General features: G+C 39.1%; 1 protein-coding gene across 1 annotated transcript in view; it reads right to left on the reverse strand.

Annotated features, from left to right (window-relative positions):
• The window catches only part of LAMA1 (laminin subunit alpha 1), a 111,473-nt gene that overhangs the window by 24,360 nt on the left and 66,368 nt on the right, over positions 1–20,745 (reverse strand). Inside the window, exons 28-42 of the mRNA XM_067290030.1 lie at positions 19,717–19,837; positions 19,443–19,580; positions 17,631–17,752; positions 16,245–16,331; positions 15,778–15,971; positions 14,669–14,811; positions 9,552–9,650; positions 8,481–8,592; positions 8,153–8,315; positions 5,833–6,043; positions 5,475–5,591; positions 5,222–5,385; positions 4,056–4,194; positions 2,740–2,833; positions 1,408–1,524 (exon numbers count right to left, since the gene is read on the reverse strand). Of these exons, the coding sequence (XP_067146131.1) occupies positions 1,408–1,524; positions 2,740–2,833; positions 4,056–4,194; positions 5,222–5,385; positions 5,475–5,591; positions 5,833–6,043; positions 8,153–8,315; positions 8,481–8,592; positions 9,552–9,650; positions 14,669–14,811; positions 15,778–15,971; positions 16,245–16,331; positions 17,631–17,752; positions 19,443–19,580; positions 19,717–19,837 (2,021 nt within the window). The remainder of the gene's footprint in view (positions 1–1,407; positions 1,525–2,739; positions 2,834–4,055; positions 4,195–5,221; positions 5,386–5,474; positions 5,592–5,832; positions 6,044–8,152; positions 8,316–8,480; positions 8,593–9,551; positions 9,651–14,668; positions 14,812–15,777; positions 15,972–16,244; positions 16,332–17,630; positions 17,753–19,442; positions 19,581–19,716; positions 19,838–20,745) is intronic.

Below are 20,745 nucleotides of genomic sequence, written 5' to 3' on the forward strand. Positions count from 1 at the left end.
AAGTCTGTCAATCAGAAGACTCAAAATTTTGACATTCAATCAAAATTTCGAATTCTAGGAAAAATAAGGTTTGTTTTTTTTCCCCACAATATGCCTTTTTTCTTGACCAGCTCTGAACATGACATAAGCACAGATGAGGAACTTGACTCTGTATCCCAGCAGAGAGATTATATGAATACATCAGGCTCACAGCTTTCAAGCCCCTCGAATGGGTGCTGGCACCCAGACTCACAGTCTGAGCCTCATTTTTTGAATCCTACAGAAAGCAGGCGAGGCAGCAGGCCTATAACCCCCTTTGCTTTGGGCGACAATCACTTGTGCAGTGGGCACACAGCTCCCATCCTCAGCTCACCCCTTACACCCCCGCGCCAAGGAAGGGTGGGCAGAGGCTGCAGCTGGCACAAAAAGGCCTGCTTTAGGTCTGCAGGGATCCTCCTTCACCTCCAGTCCCCTGCGCAGAGGGAAATACCACCGTCAACCTCTGCCCGGCCCCAAAAATAAAGAAAACTTCAAGAAATACAACAGCAAAACTGAAATCAAACAGTGACAGTTAAGGAGGATTGCCCTATGACTTTAATGATGCCTTCATTTTCAATGAGGAGTTTGATGTCTGAGAGTATCCTGCTATTAATATCCAGTGTAACTTTATCACTAGTGCTGCCTTTCAGTGTGAGCTAAGAGCCTTAGTTGTAAAATGGGACATTTTAAAGCTTTGGACTAGCATTTTAATCTGGACATATAGTACAACGACCCATGCAGCAGGACATTATGAGCGTTCCTACACCTTAAAAAAAACATTATTAAGGTTGGCAAACTATTTCAGAGCTTCTTATTTAAAACTTTAAAGAAATTTACTGTATTAGCTTCCATGAACTCCAGGGCTTGCTTTTATCCAAAATAATGACATTTTTGAAAATGAGAATTCTTTCGTTTTGGAAAAACACAAAAAGAATGTTTTAATCAGTTAAATGAAGTCAGAATTTACAATAACAAAACTTTAGATATAGATTATAACATTTATGGCGCAGTATGGATGAGTTTGAAACAAGCTATCAAAAGAATATAAAAAGTCACTGTTTAATATAAAATTTCCCTCCATGTGAGATTAAGTATTCTAGGACTTGATTCTCTTCTCATTCCAGTGCAATTCTATTCCTTTCAGGGCTTTTCCTGATTTACAGCAGTGTGAAATGGGAATCAAGCTATAGACCTTATATCATAACCCAGCTATGTTTTATGGGTTTACTAAACAAATGGAAAATATTCCTTGTAAGGCAGGAGGCTAAATGAGTCTCCAGTCTAGTTTATTGTTAGGCCTCTCCCATCAGCCTACAAACAGGATTTTATTAAAATTGTACCGTACCTTTCTGTAATAAGGAGGAGAATGTCAATATAGGTTTCACTTACCATTAGGCAATGCTCTTAGTGTCAACAGGGAATCATTAAGCTGGTTGATAATTTTATTAGTACTTTCCTGAATCTTTTCTACCCTTTTGTTAAATCCATTCAATCCAGATAAAAGGTCTGTTGGAAGAAATAGCTATGATTTTTCTATGCACAAACAAATCTCAGTACCATACTATGCACACAAACCTTATGTATAGAGATAACAAGCATTCATTTATTTAATCAACTTTTTTGTTTTCTTAAACAGAAAGAGCCTTTTACAAACAGGAATGCAAAATGAATGCAGTATGCAGAGATAAGCTCTTGTGGGCACTGTTCCATTCAAAGTTATCCTTTTTTGGCCAATTCTATCAGACTGAAATAGTAGAAATATAGTTAGGAAAAGGCTATAAATTAAAATAATTCCAAGATGATAAAACTTTATAATAGCAATGATGTGCTTGACTTTTTGTGATATCTGACAGGAGGAGGAGTGAGTGTTTTTCTTTTATTTATTTGTGAGCTGTTTGCAGAATCCTATCTCTAAAAAAAAAGTGTAAAATAGAAGCAACAAAAAGGTATGTATTCTCTCCATCTGAATTATATAAAATTCAAGCATATTTGTAAAGCTGCTGATATTGAAAACAAAGTCTATTTTACAGTTATAATTTGATCTCTGTTAAACATTCATTTTCTGTCCATTTTGTCAAAAACTTCTCTTAGAGCCAGACTCCTAAAGTCTGTGTTCAAAATGCTTTTGAACTTCTATGGTGCAGACTCCAACACCTTGTTGACCTCTTCTGAGTAACAGAAAACTAAAAGGATTTTAAAATTTATAGAGGGACTCTGAGTCAAAAGGCACTTTGTACAAACAGACAGAAAAAGTTCAGCTTGTCACATTACACCTGAGTAGAAGGAGCAAGAAAAAAAATATTAGATTTAAATATATCATCCTACATACTTGCGTAATCCATGATTTATAAGATGAAATTCACAGACTTCTTCCTGGCTAAATGGATTTCTTCAGGAATTCATTTTGTTCTTCATCTATTGCCCAACCACTAATGACTTAATTCATTGCATTTGGAAAACAGGCCATTTAAAGAAAGCATTGCTTGGAGGGAAATGAGGTACAGCAAAGGACAATTTTTTAAATGTTTACAGAGGAAAATTATGTTCTTACCAAAAAGGTACATCAATAAATGACTCCATAATACAATGCTAATCTTAATTATATGAAAATATATTCATGTGCAAATTTTTACCTTAGCTTATGCTCATTTCAAAAAACCCACCATAAAACAGGAAATAGAAAAAGAAACAGAAACAGAAATGAAAATTCTAAAAACTGACCACCACTTTTTTTCTTCAGATTTTTCGCTTCATTCAGAAATTCAGAGCTAAGCAGTAGAGCTTCTCTTCCAAGAAGACTGAAAGACTCCTCTGGCTGAAAAAACAAACATCAGTTGCCACATATGAAAAAAGAACTTCAACTGAAAATATTTAAGTATCTTCAGATGTCTCTTTTAAGTTATTGAACATTCTCTTTCATGAGATTTTCTATTTACTACCTTACTAAGAATGAACAAAGAAATCCAAATTGCAACAGTTTGTCCAGGCGCGTGACATTGAAACTCTTTGTGATTCAATATGGAAAAAGAAGACAGTAAAACAAAACCCAGCAAATTTTAGTTTGAACACCCCTGCTGATTCAGTGCCATCTTTTGAAATGCCACTAATTCTAGTTCCAATTCTATGACAAAATTCTCAAAATTGAGCTTTTTAAAGTCAGATATTTGAAAATTACAGCCTTTAAAATTTTCTTTTAATCCACTTCGCCATCTGGAAAACATGGACAACTACCTTGAAAGATTTGTTATTCATGTTTTCAAAGCTTTTAACAAAACAGTACTATAAATTACGCGACTGTTGTACAAGCTTACAAAACAGTGCTGACTACTCTGATCACCATCGTGTAAATAAATGCATTATATAGTCTTTTCTCCAGGCATAATGTGCAAAATGCTTGTAAAACATAACCCATTCAATGGGCTACTGGGATATATAATCATGAAAAATGGGAAGAGATGAAATGGGGAAATAGAATAATATTAAAATAATAGGATCAGGTGGGTAATTGGCCAGGTCTTTGTAATCTACTCTTTTAACAACAACATGATAATCTGATATGACAGAGGAATATCAGATAAGACACAAAATTACATTTGGTTATGAAATGTCCTCAGCAAAGCAAAACAGTTGTGTTTGGGAATACCTAGATGCAAACAGAAAAGGGACAGGTGAATAAGGAGATGGTTGAATAACCCGGAGGTGGAAGAGAGCGTGAGAGGCTTGGGAACTGAAGGAACGCATGGGAGATGACTGATGATGAACACACGCAGAATCAAGTCCAGTCTAGCTAAGCACATATCAGATGTGACAAAAGAAGGAAAAAAGTATTGTGGCAGAGAGGAAAGCAAGGTGAACAAAAGGTGAAGTCAGGTACCAAAAGGTACTGGTTCAGGATATCGTGTGTACCAGTCGGCAGGACCGGCTGCCGTAGATGCCTCGGTCAAGAAGACAGCTTTCAGCAAATGCAAAAAACTTAAGAAAACATATTCCAAAATGAGAAATGTAAAGGAGTTGGAGATATTAATGTAGATACTCACTAAGTCCAAGGGACCATTCACAACTCTAGAAGCATCATCTGCCAAAATTTCTGTTCTTTCAATCACACTTTTAACACTGGAGTGGGTGTAGACAGCAGCGGTTGCATTCAAAGTCATATTTCTTACTTTAGAGAGGCCACTAAAGCAGAGAATTAGCAAGTGATTTTCTTTTCATTAGACTATTTATAATCAAGCAACAATTCCATGTCTTCAGTTTATAGCATGTGTTTCCAGAATACATAAGGCACTCAGAAAAAATGAGCACACTTTGTCCTAGGTTGCATAAAGGGTTTTCAGTTCATTATTTTAGGCTGAAAATGTGATTTTTTTTTCTATTTTACTCTCTTTTGTTTATGATCAGTTTTTCAATTTATAAGGCCACTTAGCCACATGCAACACTTAACATGAAGAACAAGCAAATTACATAACCTAAACAGAACAGAAAAGAAACAGGTTCCTAGCTGGAGCTCAATAGCAGTGTAGAAAAATACAGAATTTAGGAGGAAATCAGGAGCATCTGAAAGCTATTCATTATCAAATTTTTACTCGAGTATTATTCAATGCAGAATTTTCGGTTCTCAAGCTTAAAACACATGTAAATTTTCCACTCTGATATAATTTAATTTTTAACACATACGTGTGCTGATTTTAAAAGACAAAACAGCAAGAATCCTAAAAAAAAACTGGGGCAGAGAATTCTTTTTCACTGAGATAACTGGAATGGCTTTCCAACTTGGAAGCTTTAAGGGTGTGCTTGAGTGCATTCGGGACTGCAACCCACTCATTTCTGCAAGAAGCTCTGAAAGCAACAATAACGGAGGCATAGCAGGAATAGCTTCTTAATGATATTCAGAGATATATTGTCAAAGAAGTATTCATACACAGACCACAAGCTTTTCAAGCCATACCATGATATATTCACTGGGCATTTAATAACTCACTAGTTATTCTGCAGGTCATCCACAGGAAATGTAAGACTAATCAACCCTCTCTGTGTCATGCAGTAGAAATACCATGCACTGCAGTAGAAGTGAAAAGCAATTAAAATGAAATGGGGGAGAAAAATTTATCACGTTCCCTTAGTGGATTAAGCTACTACCTATTTATATTAAATCTGACACTGTAGATACAGTCTTTTTTGAGTTCATATTTCTTGAGTTTCTCACCCTTCTAGTGTACTGGAAAGTCTTTGGATCTGGGCAGCATGGTCCTCGGCTCTGTACACCAGGTCCAGCACTCCTCGCATGGACATCTGCATGACCAGCTTGTCGACGTGATGCCGCAGTTTGGTACTCCATAGGACCAGCCCATCCTGGTGAGCCTCCAGGTTCTACACAACAAAACGGTTTCCTTTTTTTAAAAATAACAAAATTCACTTGATAACATCAAAGAGGCTGTGAAAACTACGTACGAACTTACAGATGTAGAGTTCTTTACATCTTTAGCAAGAGCAGCAGCAACATTCACTAGCAGTTTCCCTTCTTTAATGAGCATGGTGCAGGCTTCTTTACCTTCCTTTATATAGAGCTTTTTGTCCTATAGAATAAATCAATTGTTTTACAGTAGTTTGTAAAGTCAACTAGTGCAGATGAATTCACATATTACCTAACCATTTTTTGGATTTCAAACAGGGTTCTGGTTTTGCTTGGGCTTTTAAGATATTACATATATTAACATGTTAAAAAATCTGAAGTTTTATTTAAGTCTAAAAGGCGCCTTTCAAAATAATTCTATATTTGATATTCCTTACACAACAACACAGAATCTCCAGTCTTACATTTAGGTCTCCCACATTGCTAGAGATAAGAGGAAACAAGCAATCGGTCTCATTGATGTTAGCAAGCGCCTCATTCACCAGGTCCTGGGCTTCTTGCAGTCTGCTGTTGTGCTTTGATAAGAGACGACTTGCATCCTTTTCTAGCTCAGCAAGTTTCTGCTGGGGTTTAAGATACTCTTTCTGAACCTGGAGCAACAACCTCTCTGCAGCTCTGACAAAGAGAGGAAGCAGAAAATAAATAAATGTAGGAGAGAGACTTAGGCATGCTTTCTTGAGGGGAAATGAGGCTATCCCAAATTAATCTAAATGCATATTCTTATAAAAGCCTGCAATTTTTTCCATAATAGCATGAATACACACACTAGGTTACTTGTCTTACCATGCAAAAAGAAAACAATTGTGCATGTGGCGGGGGAGTAGAGTTCATAAATTTTTTATTTGCTGCTTAGAGGTGGAAAAGAACTAGTACAAAGCACATTTGCTTGGACTTATTTGGGACATTGCCCATGTGAAAACCTCTGTGAAGCATTCCTCTGGGAACCTTCTATGTCTTAACTGCAGGGATTCGTATTTTGAATGTAGAATCAAAACATCAGTTATAAGGGGTGACACTGGAAAGCAACAAGTAACGAGAACACAGATACCCAGGGGTCTTGAAAGGTTTAAATATCTAATAAAATAAATGATCCCATTAAAATGACCACTGAAAGGAGTGAGCTCTGCACTTATCTTTTGAAATCAACAATAGGCATGATCCGGGAAATATCAACCCCCCTCTCCCCCCCCCAAATTAGTCAGTTGTTAACTGCTTCAGCTGCTCTATTTGGGAATATTTGCACCTCCATTCAAACACTTTCCAGTATTGAAGACACTGAACTGAAAGTGATCCTGACAGGTAAGTCCTTTGTTTCTCTTGTACATAAGCCGCACACTGCAGTTCCTGTAATGATACTTTTACATAAATATCTGTCCCTTTTAATCTGGTTTCAAATCATACATATCTTTAGCTGAAACAAAAGAAAACTCATTTATATCTTGATTACAAACAATAAAACACATTCCATCTTTCTTATTGAATATCAGATGCGTATTTGCATATATTTCTTTAAACTAATAGTTCAGAGTCCTTCCACTCAGAAACCATAAACTTACAAAAGGTACAAGAGTGAAAACATTTTGCAAGGCAGTAATGGCTTTGATTTCAGTGTACAGCAGCAAGCTTATATTCCAAATGCCTTGTGATCTTTGCCTTATGTAGCAAACGTGGTGAGACTTCAGTTATTAATGTTGCTTAATAGTATATCATCACAAACTCTGTCCACTATGAGCCATGAGGTAACCATTGCTCCCTGAAAAATGGACTGTCAAGCTGCTTATTTAAATGAGTTTTGAATTTGCAGCTGCATTGCATGATAAATTTTGCTGAGCAAATTCTCTCAAAAATCTTATTAACTCTCTTCTTCAATCTGTCAAAGTACACTTATCAGAGAACTTTCAGAAATTTCAGCAGAGAGCCTACAACTGAAAAAGTTAATTTACAAATGCCTTGTATTAACAGCTCAAGCTGATTTTGAAAGTCAGAACATTCTGTTACTGTGGAACAGGACATATTGAGACATTTTCATAAGTGCAAAAAAAGCTATTCAGACTTCCTAATAAATATAAGAATAAATGGTACATTTCCAGTTGATTTTCATGTCCATTTAGGTCCTGCACAATTTAATACTCAGTACAAGGACAGGCAGGGGACAGTGATGAACAAAATCAGATATGCTACCTAGCATAAACATTCTGTCCCTCCTGATACAAAGCACTTAAAAAGGAAAAGTCAGATTTTCAGAAGCACTCCATTCTCATCTTAAGCCAATCTTAACATTCTTACAGATTTTGGTGGGAACAGGACTAGGGCAATACTGAGTATTTTTGAAGTTGCAACAGAAATTTTAATGGCTATTGGAATAGCCGACATTTTATATTGCCAAGTCCAGCAACAAGTAGTAATAAGTAATGAAAACAGAAGCCATTTTAGAATAGCTTTTAAAAAGTGAACAAATCAAGACAGGGGTCTTTCCATTAATTGCAATGTGTCCAAATAAACAAATGCTTGGCTATTTTGAATACAGCAGTGCCATGTGGGATGCCCAGATGATCTCCAAATAACGTAACTCCAGCTTCAGACTTCATATAGCTCTGCCTGGGCTAGTTAATCTGTAACACAAGCCGTTTTCATGGCACAATGTTTCTTCAGACACGTCTCCAAGAAGCAGCAATGCACAGTATAGACACATGCTAAATAAAGATTCCAGTAGACTATGCTTACTTTAGGATGCTGGTAGCTTTATGGTGCTGTTGAACAAAATCTTTCCTGCGCATTGTATCCAGCATGGCAGAGATATCATCCTGCAGGCTCTGAGACGTAGCATTTGATAGTGGGAGATCTAGACCCAGTGTTTCATTTAGCGACAGAGCCACTTCAGCAAGTACTAAGTAGGAGAGCAAACAATTTGGTCATACCATTAATAGAAGAGTATGTGTGAACCCCTTGAACAAACTGCAGCATTTTGCCTGTAAATAGTTCTTGAAGAGCTGCAGTGGAAATACCCTTCTAAATTCTGTAATGAAGTGGAAATATCTTAAAAGCAGGATACCTTTGATGGTTCTATGCACTGTGTCAATAAATCCAGTCAGTTCTTGACTTTTATTCCTGGCTTCCTGAGTCACTGTGTTAAGTTGACAAGCTTTTTTCAAAATTCTAGATGACTAGAATAAAATCAGAGATAATCTTTGACAGTTTTCCCAAAACATCAATAAATTCATGATATTTCTCTATGTTTTTTCAACTTATTTTTCAATACTTAGAATGCCTTATGTGAGTAAGGAATCAGTGTTTTTTGATAAAGCAGTATTAGCTGATTCATGAATCTCTGATGTTTCGAGGTATTTGAGATGCCTGCAATTTAATTAGTTTGGAAGTTCCATCCTCTGTTGTCAGTAAAAAATTGTTATATCCATTAACTTCATAATCAATATGATCACAATTATCAAAGCTATTTCTTTAACAAAGTAAACACTAAATATTTTTAAGCGTAATTAATGTAAATACCAAGAAAATCACTCTTCTGGATACATCACTTTTAACAATGACAACACTGTTAATGGAAGCATCCAGTTAAATTAAGTACACACAGTCAGTAGATCAGGTCTAATGGCTGAAGTACTATCCACACTTTTCTATCTACAATTTTTCTTGTGTTAAAGCTGAATAAAGTATACAAATGTTGCCTATTTTTCTGCACATTTTCAATGGATTTATTTCCACTGAAACCATTTTAAACACAGTACTACAGGTTTGTAAGGCCTTTTGGTAAGTATTCAGAAATGGCATAATGTTAAAGAATCTCCACAGGTCAGAATCAGTGAGAAGAAGGTATCTCCTTTTCTTCAATTTTAGGGACTTAAATGACCACAGTACAAAGGTCTTCTGAACTTCAATAGAAAACATATAAACCTACTGTATAATATCACAAAACACTGTAGTTTACAAAAGAATTCCACAGACCAGTTAAGTGCCCTCCCCGAAGGACTACAGAATGGACAGAATTATTTTACTGAACTCTATAAAGTAGTTTACAAACAACTCTCTCACGTTTCTGTACGATGTTATGGAAAACCCCCAAAACTTTTCCACAAAGGGTAAGAAAAGAGAAGCAAGCACCTACCCCTTCATGCAGCTGATCAAGGCCTCCTGACAAACTTAAGAGAGTTTCTTTCGCTGTAGCTAATAAGTAAGCTGGACCTTCTCTAGGAACTATAGACCCCTGTAAGAAGCAGCACACAAATTTAAGGACTTTTTTTGTGTCCAGAAAATTTCTGGAGAGAAAATAATTATACACACCATTTATATTATCTGTATGTTTTAAATGACTAATTTGCAAGGCATATGAGATTACATTAAGTGATTACATACATATAGTTGATGCAACAAGGTATATGTCATTTCTTTAAATATAGAACAAATCTCTGGATCCAGCCATGTTGTACTTTCAGTGAAGCAATGAAAGAGCGAAGCATCATGTGGTCCTGATTCTCAACTTCACCAAGGTCTGAGCTGGCCAAATAATTTACTCAGAGAAGTTTAAAGGCCCATCAGATTAAATGATTTCCGTACAGTACCCCAGGAGCTACTCTTATGGCAACTGGTCTTGTCAAAACATATGCTTTTTCAACGTCAAAACCCAGTGCACGGTGCTTGAGTTTGAGATGTCAGTGCTCCACATGTGATGGGGATCACAAGCAGTCCAGCCCTGGGGAAACTCTCACCAGCGAGAGAGGCCAATAAGCCGCATTCGGCCTCAAGGTTATCTCCAGGCTGCTCTGCATAGCCGTAAATAGGCCACAACAAGCGTATGATATTTGTACACAAGCGTATGATATTTGATACAGTCAAGGTCAGCAACAGAATATCACTTCTCTAGAGAAGCAAAGAAATGCAAGGCATCTCTTACAAAGAGGACAAGTCTGGGAAAAGGTTACATTTAGATTCCAGATTTTTCAGAGCCAAATGTTTTAAATACGAGTATTATTTTGCCCAACTTTTTAAAGAAGTAAAGCAGGATTATCCAACAGCCTTGTGTCCAATTGGTCTTTCAGAGTCTTTTCCTCAGCAGGAGGAAAAAACAAGCAAAAGAGAGGCAGAAGCTGAAGCTCCTGGGCCTTCTGGGATAAAACATGGCAAGGTGTTTTTAAGAACACAGTGGAGGAAGCCAAAACTGGACAGCAAATATGGCTATGAGTGTCAGGAGGAGTAAAGCAGGAGGCTTTTACTTAAAAAAATAGAATTACTGAGGTTCTCAGATTGTTTGAGCATTGTGGCAGAGCAGAGAGAACTTAATCGTTAGCATGCAGAAGCAATGCCAAGTACGTGGTCTGATTTGATGACTTTCTCATTTTTGGAAGACCTACATCTAATACATAGAAAAGAGGGAATACATGAGTCCCTGAGCAGCCAGCATGAGGCAAAGCTGCCATACAGTGAAGTGGACAGCACTTCAGTAAGATCTGTAATCCAGATAAATAAACCTGGGGATTTTCTGGCTTTCAGTTACAGTTACTCTTGTACAGGCCAAAAGGGAAGGAAATTTTAGAGTAGTCAGAAAGAAAGGAATACCTGCTTCCAAACAGAGAAAAATTAAGAGACTACTACCAAATTACTCTAAAGATTCAGTTGTTTAAAAAACATTATGGTCTCACATAAACAGGGCTGTCCACAATAGGACTATGCATAACTCTGATATGTAAATACTGTCAACATAGACCCAAGAGGTTTTGTACCACTTTTAGTACCCATTAAATATCTCACTTTCAAGGGAGTGAGAGTTGGCTTTGATTTGATTTTAACAAGAAAATTTATGCACTGAAGAAGAAATTTAAATTGCTGTAATTTTTACATAAAGTTTGACTTTGTTTTATAATTAAAATGATAAATAGTTGCTAGATATTGAATGTACATTGACTGGAATTCAGTCTGCTTCATATTTTAAATGGAAGAAATTTTTAATTCAAATTCTTTAATTTGCATAATCCAGAAGCACAAGAAGGCTCGGATTAGTCTGATTTTTGTTGGAATATGTTAAAACACAAAGAAGAATATAATTTTGCCTCTGTCTTAGAGTTTCTCTTGCTTTAGTTATTGCTGAACAGACTCTTTTCAGTAAAGAAAAGATGGTCGGGGGCAGCCTTGGCTGCAGTGACTATGAGGTGGTGGAGTTCAGGATCCTGCGAGGAGGAGGCAGGGCACTAAGTAGGATTGCAACCCTGGACTTCAGGAGAGCAAACTTTGGCCTCTTCAGGGACCTACTTGGAGGAATACCATGGGTTAGGCCCCTAGAAGGAAGGGGTGTTCAAGAGAGCTGGTTAATATTCAAACATCACTTCCTCCAGGCTCAAGAGCGGTGCTTCCCTATGAGTAGGAAGTCAAGCAAAGGAGGCAGGAGACCTGCATGGATGAGCAAGGAGCTCCTGGCAAAACTCAGCCAGAAGAAGGAAGTATACAGAAAGTGGAAAGGGGGACAGGCCACTTGGGAGGAATATAGGAACATTGTCAGAGTATGCAGGGATGCGACGAGGAAGGCTAAGGCCCGTTTGGAATTAAATCTGGCTAGAGATGTCAAAGACAACAAGAAGGGCTTCTTCAAATACATCAGGAGCAAGAGGAAGACTAGGGAAAATGTGGGCCCTTTGCTGAATGGGGTGGGTGCCCTGGTGACAAAGGATGCAGAGAAGGCAGAGTTACTGAATGCCTTCTTTGCTTCAGTCTTTACTGCTCAGGCCAGCCCTCAGGAACCCCAGACCCTGGAGGCAAGAGAGAAAGCCTGGAGGAAGGAAGACTTTCCCTTGGTCGAGGAGGATCGGGTTAGAGATCATTTAGGAAAACCTGGCATCCACACATCCATGGACCCTAATGAGATGCACCTATGAGTGCTGAGGGAGCTGGTGGACAACATTGCTAGGTCACTCTCCATCATCTTTGAAAGGTCATGGAAAACAGGAGAGGTGCCTGAAGACTGGAAGAAAGCCAATGTCACCCCAGTCTTCAAAAAGGGCAAGAAGGAGGACCCAGGGAACTACAGGCCAGTCAGCCTCACCTCCATCCCTGGAAAGGTGATGGAGCAGCTCATCCTGGAGGCCATCTCCAAGCATGGGGAGGAAAAGAAGGTGATCAGGAGCAGTCAGCATGGCTTCACCAAGGGGAAATCATGCTTAACCAATCTGATAGCCTTCTCTGATGGAATGACTGGCTGAGTAGATGAGGGGAGAGCAGTGGATGTTGTCTACCTTGACTTCAGCAAGGCTTTCGGCACTGTCTCCCCTAACATCCTCATAGACAAGCTCAGGAAGTGTGGGTCAGATGAGTGGACAGGGAGGTGGATCAAGAACTGGCTGAATGGCAGAGCTCAGAGAGTTGTGATCAGTGGCACAGAGTCTAGTTGGAGGCCTGTAGCTAGCGGTGTCCCCCAGGGGTCAGTACTGGGTCCAGTCTTGTTCAACTTCTTCATCAGTGAGCTGGATGAAGGCACAGAGTGCACCCTCAGCAAGTTTGCCAACGATACAAAACTGGGAGGAGTGGCCGATACACCAGAGGGCTGTGCTGCCATTCAGAGAGACTTGGACAGGCTGGAGAGGTGGGCAGAGAGGAACCTCATGAAGTTCAACAAAGGCAAGTGCAGGGTCCTACACCTGGGGAGGAATAACCCCAGGCACCAGGACAGGTTGGGGGTTGAGCTGCTGGAAAGCAGCTCTGCCGAGAAGGACCTGGGAGGGCTGGTGGACACCAAGTTAAGCATGAGCCAGCAATGTGCCCTTGTGGCCAAGAAGGCCAATGGTATCCTGGGGTGCATCAGGAAGACTGTTGCCAGCAGGTCGAGGGAGGTGATTCTCCCCCTCTACTCAGCCCTGGTGAGGCCACATCTAGAGTACTGCGTCCAGTTCTGGGCTCGCGGTACAGGAGGGATGTGGCACTACTGGAGCAAGTCCAGCGAAGGGCTACAAAGATGATTAGGGGACTGGAGCATCTCTCTTATGAGGAAAGGCTGAGAGAGCTGGGCCTGTTTAGCCTGGAGAAGAGAAGGCTGAGAGGAGATCTTATCAATGTGTACAAGTATCTGAAGGGAGGGTGCCAAGAGGATGGGACCAGACTCTTTTCAGTGGTGCCGAGCAACAGGACGCGAGGCAACGGGCACAAACTGAAACACAGAAAGTTCTCTCTGGCCATAAAGAAAAACTTCTTCACTGTGAGGGTGACAGAGCACTGGAACAGGTTGCCCAGAGAGGTTGTGGAGTCTCCTTCTCTGGAGACATTCAAAACCCACCTGGATGCAATCCTGTGCAACGTGCTCTAGGTGACCCTGCTTGAGCAGGGGTTGGACTAGATGATCTCCAGAGGTCCCTTCCAATCTCAACCATTCTGTGATTCTGTGATTCTGTGAAATGTGCTTACTTTAGTGATCACAAAGTAGGGAGGATTCTGTTTATCTCTGGCTTTGTGCAGAGAGCATGGGAACTTAATCCTCAGCAACAGTAAGTCACCTTCTAATATTTTAGATGGGACCACAAAACGTGACACTTCATACTTTATTTATGGGGTGAGAGGAGGCTGGAAGAAAGGCTCAAACCGCAGGCAGCCTGAAAGCCTCTGATGCTGAAAAATTCTCCCCAGTTTTTGTCCCCCGAGATGGAGGACAGAGGAAGGCACCTGCCACTGCCACATAACCATAAGGAAAGCAAAGTGACATGGCGAAGCAGCCTGCTGGACCCTTTCCTCCCCAGGGGGATCAGCCTCAAGACCAAGGTCTCAGGAGATGCTCCTTTAGCAAAAGGGCCAAAAGGGAAGACAAGTTGGCCTGACATTTCTACTATTTCACTGCTGGATTATATGGATCCCTAATACTGGCCCAGAGCTACTGCAAGTAGGGGCATAATTTTCAGCAAGCTTAACTATCTTTCCAGGGGTTTAAGTGAGAATACATCTCAGAATACCAAGGTGAAGTGCACACATATAGTAGCGTACAATAATCACATTGCAGACTGAAAAATGTATTGATATATTCATTTAAATGAAAGTACAACAAATGAAAAGAAAGTAATATAGGCAGTTAAAGGACATAAAGTATGTTCCTATACCAAATGTAATGTTCTTAATCTGATATCACTTATACCTGCACACATTAAAGCCATGAACTTCAGGAGGACTTCTGCTAAGTTGCTGGCATATGAGTGTCTACAAGTTTTGCTTTAAAGGTGTAACTAAATATTTCTGTCATTGGTGTGTTTGTTTTACCTTCAGACGTTTTGTGGCATTTTCCAACTCTGACAATATCTCATAGGGTGCACGGACAACACCAGTGAGGTTCACTGAAAGTATTGCTTTGTCGAGATTATCCAAATTGTTTAACAAAATGCCTGTGCAGTTGTCATCACAAGCTAAAGAAATGATTTTAAGAAGAGCAAATAATATTAGTTTCAAAAAGAAGCCAAAATTTGTTTTGATTTAGAGAGAATGTACCCTCACTTTTTGTGTTAAGACTTATTGAACATAATAATTTTGAATATATACATTTGCAGTATTTCCCCCCTGCCAGATCCAAAAGGGGGCCTATTCCAAACATATTCTCCTTAGTTTGGCACCCAGTCAAGCCTTATAAATCCTACTGGCTATTAAGCTGTTTGCTATACTATAGACTTATTCAGCCTATTTGACTATATTGCTCTAAATCCAGGGTGACACCACTGATGTTCACCCAAACAGGTTAGGCAGACAGTAAAACTAGGTCCACAGTGGTGTAATTCCCTTTATTTCTTGGGCTTGTTTCGCTTATATGAAGCAAAATTTGAGTCCAAATTCCCAATTCATAGTAAAAGCAGATTGGTCTTGATTGGTCTTTCTGCCACTCCCCCCCATACATACATGTTTATATTGGTGAAGTATGCCCACATAACTGAGGTGACTCCAAAGGTGGCATTACAGCAATCTGAATGCCAAAGAGTAAATAACATATGAACTTAGCATTTTCAAATAAATAAAAGTATGCTACTGACAGCAAATAAATAAGTATTAAAATTATCTAATTCTTAAACTTATGTGTAGCACTGCATAACGCAGCATTAAGGATTAACTGCTCTACTGTGGTTTCCTCTGTGTTCGTAAAACCACAGACTGGCTGAGGTTGGAAGGGACCTTTGGAGATCCCTTAGTGCAACCCCTTGTCCTACAGAGATACTAAATTTCTTAAAATTCCTTTCTTAAAATTCCTTTCCTTGACAAACTATCCATAGGAAGAGTAAGGCTTGATGTCAGAAAACACACACAAGTAATAGTCGCGTGCACATAAATGCCGCTGGAATAGACCAAAGCCCACTGGGAAAGAAAAGAATTTCAAAGCCACCTACAGATACACTCATTTTCCACCAGAAGATGCCTCAGTTCACACTCCTCGCAGAGCTGTCCTGTCACACCTGGCTTGCAGAGGCACTGGCCAGTGGCACGGTCACAGTTAACGTGAGCAGAACCGCCTGGATTGCACTGACACGGCTGGCAGCTGCCATCAGTGACCTGAGGGTCACCGTAATACCCCAGGGAGCACCTGAGTGGGGAGGAATGGGACACAGGCTATCAGGGGATTATCCCTTAGCAAATCATAAAATCAGAAGATGTTACCTTTATCTCTGAGAATCACTAATAGATTTGTAATTAATGGTTTCTTATCAGTAACCAACAAATCACCAAGTCCTTCAGTGCTTACTTGTATATTTATTTATGAAAATCGACTAATGTATTCCAAGTATAAATATGGCTTATATTAATCAACACTGTCCTTGGGGGTTGGGGATAAATGGAGTCAGCTTATCCAACTCACCTTTCACAGTACTGTCCTTCATATCCTGGGAGACAAGCATCACAGTGGTAATCGTGAACATCTTTCAGGACACAAGTGGGACTAAAACTGGAGGAAGGATAAACAAACACCAGCTAGCACATAAACGGAAAAACATACAAAGACAGAGAGCTGTTTCAGAAGTATAGGTGCACACAAGGCTAATTCTGTAAGCAACAGCATCCTCTGCTCTATCTGATGCAGTGCTCTAGAATTTGTGCTTCGAATTTATTTGTTTCTTAAAAATTTGCTTTCTCAACGCTACTCAAACACTGTTTAGCATGATAAAGCAGCTTATGGCCTACAATCTGAAAGATAAGACAAATAAAAATGGATGCTGCATAATCAAATTGGAGGAGATCTTTTATGAATCATTTAATACTGGTGACTTCTCCCACTTCCCTCTCCCGAGAGCAGCTGAGTTAGCTGGCTTCTTGTTCGCCAGCAAGGACACTGTGAGTCACCTGTTGCTGCAGCAAGACAGTTTTGGGGATCATCACCACCTTGAGGATGTGCCTAGTTCGAAGCCTACCCTGATCATCTGAGCCATTCCTAGCTCTGTTTAGTCCTCTGCATGGCCACAGATAAGGATCCTAAGCATATAGGAGGTAATGGATTTTCTCTAACAACAGAATCCTCCGCCAAAAATACTCCAAATAAATCAGCACACTGATTTCTATCCATTGTCCCTTCCCCCTTTTATATATGAGAAAACTATAGTAAAGAAAACTAGGCTGATATGCCTATAGCATTCATCTAGCTGAGACTTGTTTGCAAATATTAGAGTTGCCAGGCTCATGCCCTGATTCAAGTGTCCAAAAGCAAACATCAAATATGCCTTTCAAAATTCAGGAGGAAAAATAGCCTGCACAGAATTTTGATGTTCAAAAGAGTTGAACTGTTCCTCTACCAAACAGGTGTAAAAATTTCAAACAAAAGAGTACTTGTTCTGCACCTAGAACCGATCTCATGAAAAGTTCCTGCATTGACTAAAGAACAATCTGAATCTTAGTAAAAACAGAAGTATTGTTTTTAGAATAAATAAAGGGAACCAAATTTAAAATTAAAATGTCAGAGGAACTTATTCCATTATCTATAAAACCTTCTATGTGACTAAGCAACTTTTAAAGAGTGATTTGACATAGGCTGTTAGTTAATCATTTTGCTTTTAAAACCTCACAAAGTTACCACTAACCAGGAACAACTCAGAATGCAACTTCCATTTACTAAAACAGGTAGCTTTCAAACATCTAGAAATTAAGGAGATGTAACTATAACTACGTCCTGTTGTCACTGTGGGGGACAGAGCACAAGGCATCCGGAATTATAATGCTAAAATGCACACTGGATTTAATAAGTTTTGGTTACCTAACAGGGTTGGCTCTGGGACAGGCACAAAGAGAGCAGTCGTTGACAGATCCAATTACTTCCCCATAGTAGCCTGGGGCACAAGCACTGCAGTAATCACCAACTGTGTTATCTCTGCAGTCCTGATACACAAAAAGGAATTCAGACAGTTTAAAATAACAACAAACAAGGAGAGGAACTTTATCTTCTCTCCATCCTCTCTCCAATCAATAAATGCATACAGTCTTCATCACTAAATGTCACTGCCCATTGGTCAGCATTGTCTGGGTGGAGGAACCTTTTATGCAAAATTCAGCAGAATGCCGGCATATTTTATGTCTTATACGTCTTATGTGAATGCCCTATCAGGCATGCTGACCTAATTTCTGTTCTTAACTGCCATGAACGTTTATACATTTTTGCTTCTATTAATCCAATTCAGACCAGGAAATGACTGTACAAAGAAAAAGAAAAAAAAACCCTCCCCTCCCCAAAACAAGCAACTGATGGAAGATTAAACAGGATACCTGGACCAAAAATATAAAGTTACAGTGTTACAGCAAATGCATGTGAGAACTATAAACCACAGACCACCCACAGTTAAGATCCACAGACACAGTATATTTAATTGGTCAGCAGTACTAATCAGTAGGCAGTGCTATTAATATTAAAACACTAAATCCACATTACAAACATAATTTATTTTACTAGTCTCCTAAGAGAATACAAATCACTTTCTCTCTTTTTTTTTATGATTTATATTCTTGGGAGTGTATACATTTTAGAGGTTAGTTGAGGACAGTAAGCAGTAGCAGTGCAGTCTCCTATCGCACAGGAGCAGAAAAGCCAGAGATGAAAACCATCTCTTTTGTCAATGTTACTTGGCTGGAAGTCTTTAAGTAGTAATCTTAATACGTGGGTCACTTGCCAACCCTGCAACGTGAAGCAGAGAGGAAGAATGACTAGTATTCACTAGTGGGAAAGATTTATGTGTTTTGGCCTCACAGTTCTCACTCATGAGGTTCAAATTTCAAAAGATGTTATCAGATTCATCGTTTAGGCCAAATCTGGCAGTTAAAGAATGGTTCGTAAAAGCCTGAGGGAGTGAGGAAACTTACTTTAAAATTTGAACTCAAGAGTGAATTCAGCGAAAGTTGACTTTGAACTACCCAATTCATCACTGGAAAAACAAAGCAATTGAAAAAGTTTAGGAAAGAACGTCTGGTCATTAAGTCTGTTTTCTGGTAGTGGTCAATGTGCCTCATTTGGTTAGCTGAGAATGAGCTTTGCACAGGGCTGTTATCCCATGACTGAGAGGCAACATGTTGATCAAATGTGCCTCCTCTTTGCAACCTTCAGGATAAAGTGAAAGAAATTAGAAAAGAGCAACATGGCTGAGGCACATCCTTATATTGCTTCAGTCTCCGGGTGTTAAAAAAGCCTCACTTACTGCAACCCAGAGGATATTTTCTTCCTGACAGACAAAGAATTTGACTTTGACCTAGTCTCTGTGGTGTGATGCAGCATACTGCTCCTTTACTTCTCCTCTTTTGTGTGATTAAGCAGAGCTCAGCCAGACCAAGGGCGAGAACCCGAAAAGTCTCAAAAGAAAATGGATAAACTGAACTGATAAAACTGACAAAAGTTATTTTTAAAAGAAAATTAAAAGTAAAATAACTAACAATTTTGAGAAGGTTATGTCCAAAAAAACTTGATACTTTTACTTTTATCCAAATAGCACAGCCATATACTTCTCCCCAAAACTCCTTCCATAGGTTACTGCCATTGTATGCTCAGGCAAAACCAGCACAACAATGTATAAAATGCATATACCAAGCACTTTCCAGTTTCCAGATCACAGGTTTCACTGTGGTTGTTGCACTGACATGGCACACAAGGCGCTACCAGGGCATGAGGCTCCTTTACACTGAGTCCTGTATGTTTCCCCCTGTAGTATCCTGGAGCACAGCTCTATATATGAGTAAAGTAAAAAAAAAAAAAAAAAGGCTATCAACATTTAAAACATTTCTGAAAGCCAAGTAACTTCTAAGTAACTTTATTTTTATCTCAGTATTAGACACACAAAAGGGATTCAAGGACTCTGTACCTGACAGGAGAATCCAGCATAACCAACAGGACATCTACATTGCTCTATAAGATGAGCTCTAGTTCTGCCTACATGCATTTCTTCAAACTTCACTGCAATTTCCATTGAGATGTTTGCAATTCTGCAAGAGATATGTGGATGAGAAAAGAGCCTGAACATCTAGAGCAATCCTAGATCCTAGCAAAACTGAGATCCAAACATACTACATTCGAAGGATAAGGCTATAGGGCTACCGTAAATTCTCTCCCATGGTCTCCTTTTCCACACGGAAACATCTCAGTGTTGAAATCTGAAGATTTTTTACATATGTATGGGACCTATATATAAGACCTACAGCAACCAAATCAAAAGTACTTCAAAGCAATATAGGCTGGTTCCCATTGGTCTGCAAAAACCTGACAAATCTCCATGCAAGAGCAAATTCCGCCTCAGAAACAGTAGACAGAAATTCAGCAGTTCTGTCCAGTGATTTTTGGACAAAGCTATCAAAAAGATAGTTGATGGCCTGTGAATCAAAAATATTCCCAAATCTGGAGGTGGAACTACACTTCTTCACAGACGTAAAGATGTATGAAACTGGGTTTTGGTTGGATGCGTCTTTGCTTGTCTTGTTTTTCAAACTGACAAATGCAATGATCAGATCCCATCTCCTCCTCTTCATTAATCTAGTTTTTCAGTAATCTAGTTCTGTTTAAAATGGTAGTAAAATGCTACCATTCTGAGGTGGGAATATTTTGCAACCACTGCCCAGAGTATATAAACCAACAGAAGAGCCCTAGATTTGTACAAACTTAAGAACTCAGAAGATCATGTATTTCAATTTTTCCACTGTAAAATGAAAAACAAAACAAAAAAATTCAATATCCATGAAAATAAGATGGGAAAAAGGTAATTTAGAAAACTTATGCAAGTCTATTGCCCATCCTGCAGAATATTGCCTCAGTCTGTAAGTCTTTATGCTTCTTTATGGGCTTTTATATCAAAGAAAGCAGCAGAGATATTTAGTGTTTTACAAAAGGAATTAAAGGG

The sequence above is a fragment of the Apteryx mantelli genome, chromosome 2, assembly GCF_036417845.1.
Source record: "Apteryx mantelli isolate bAptMan1 chromosome 2, bAptMan1.hap1, whole genome shotgun sequence".
Taxonomy (NCBI): domain Eukaryota; kingdom Metazoa; phylum Chordata; class Aves; order Apterygiformes; family Apterygidae; genus Apteryx; species Apteryx mantelli.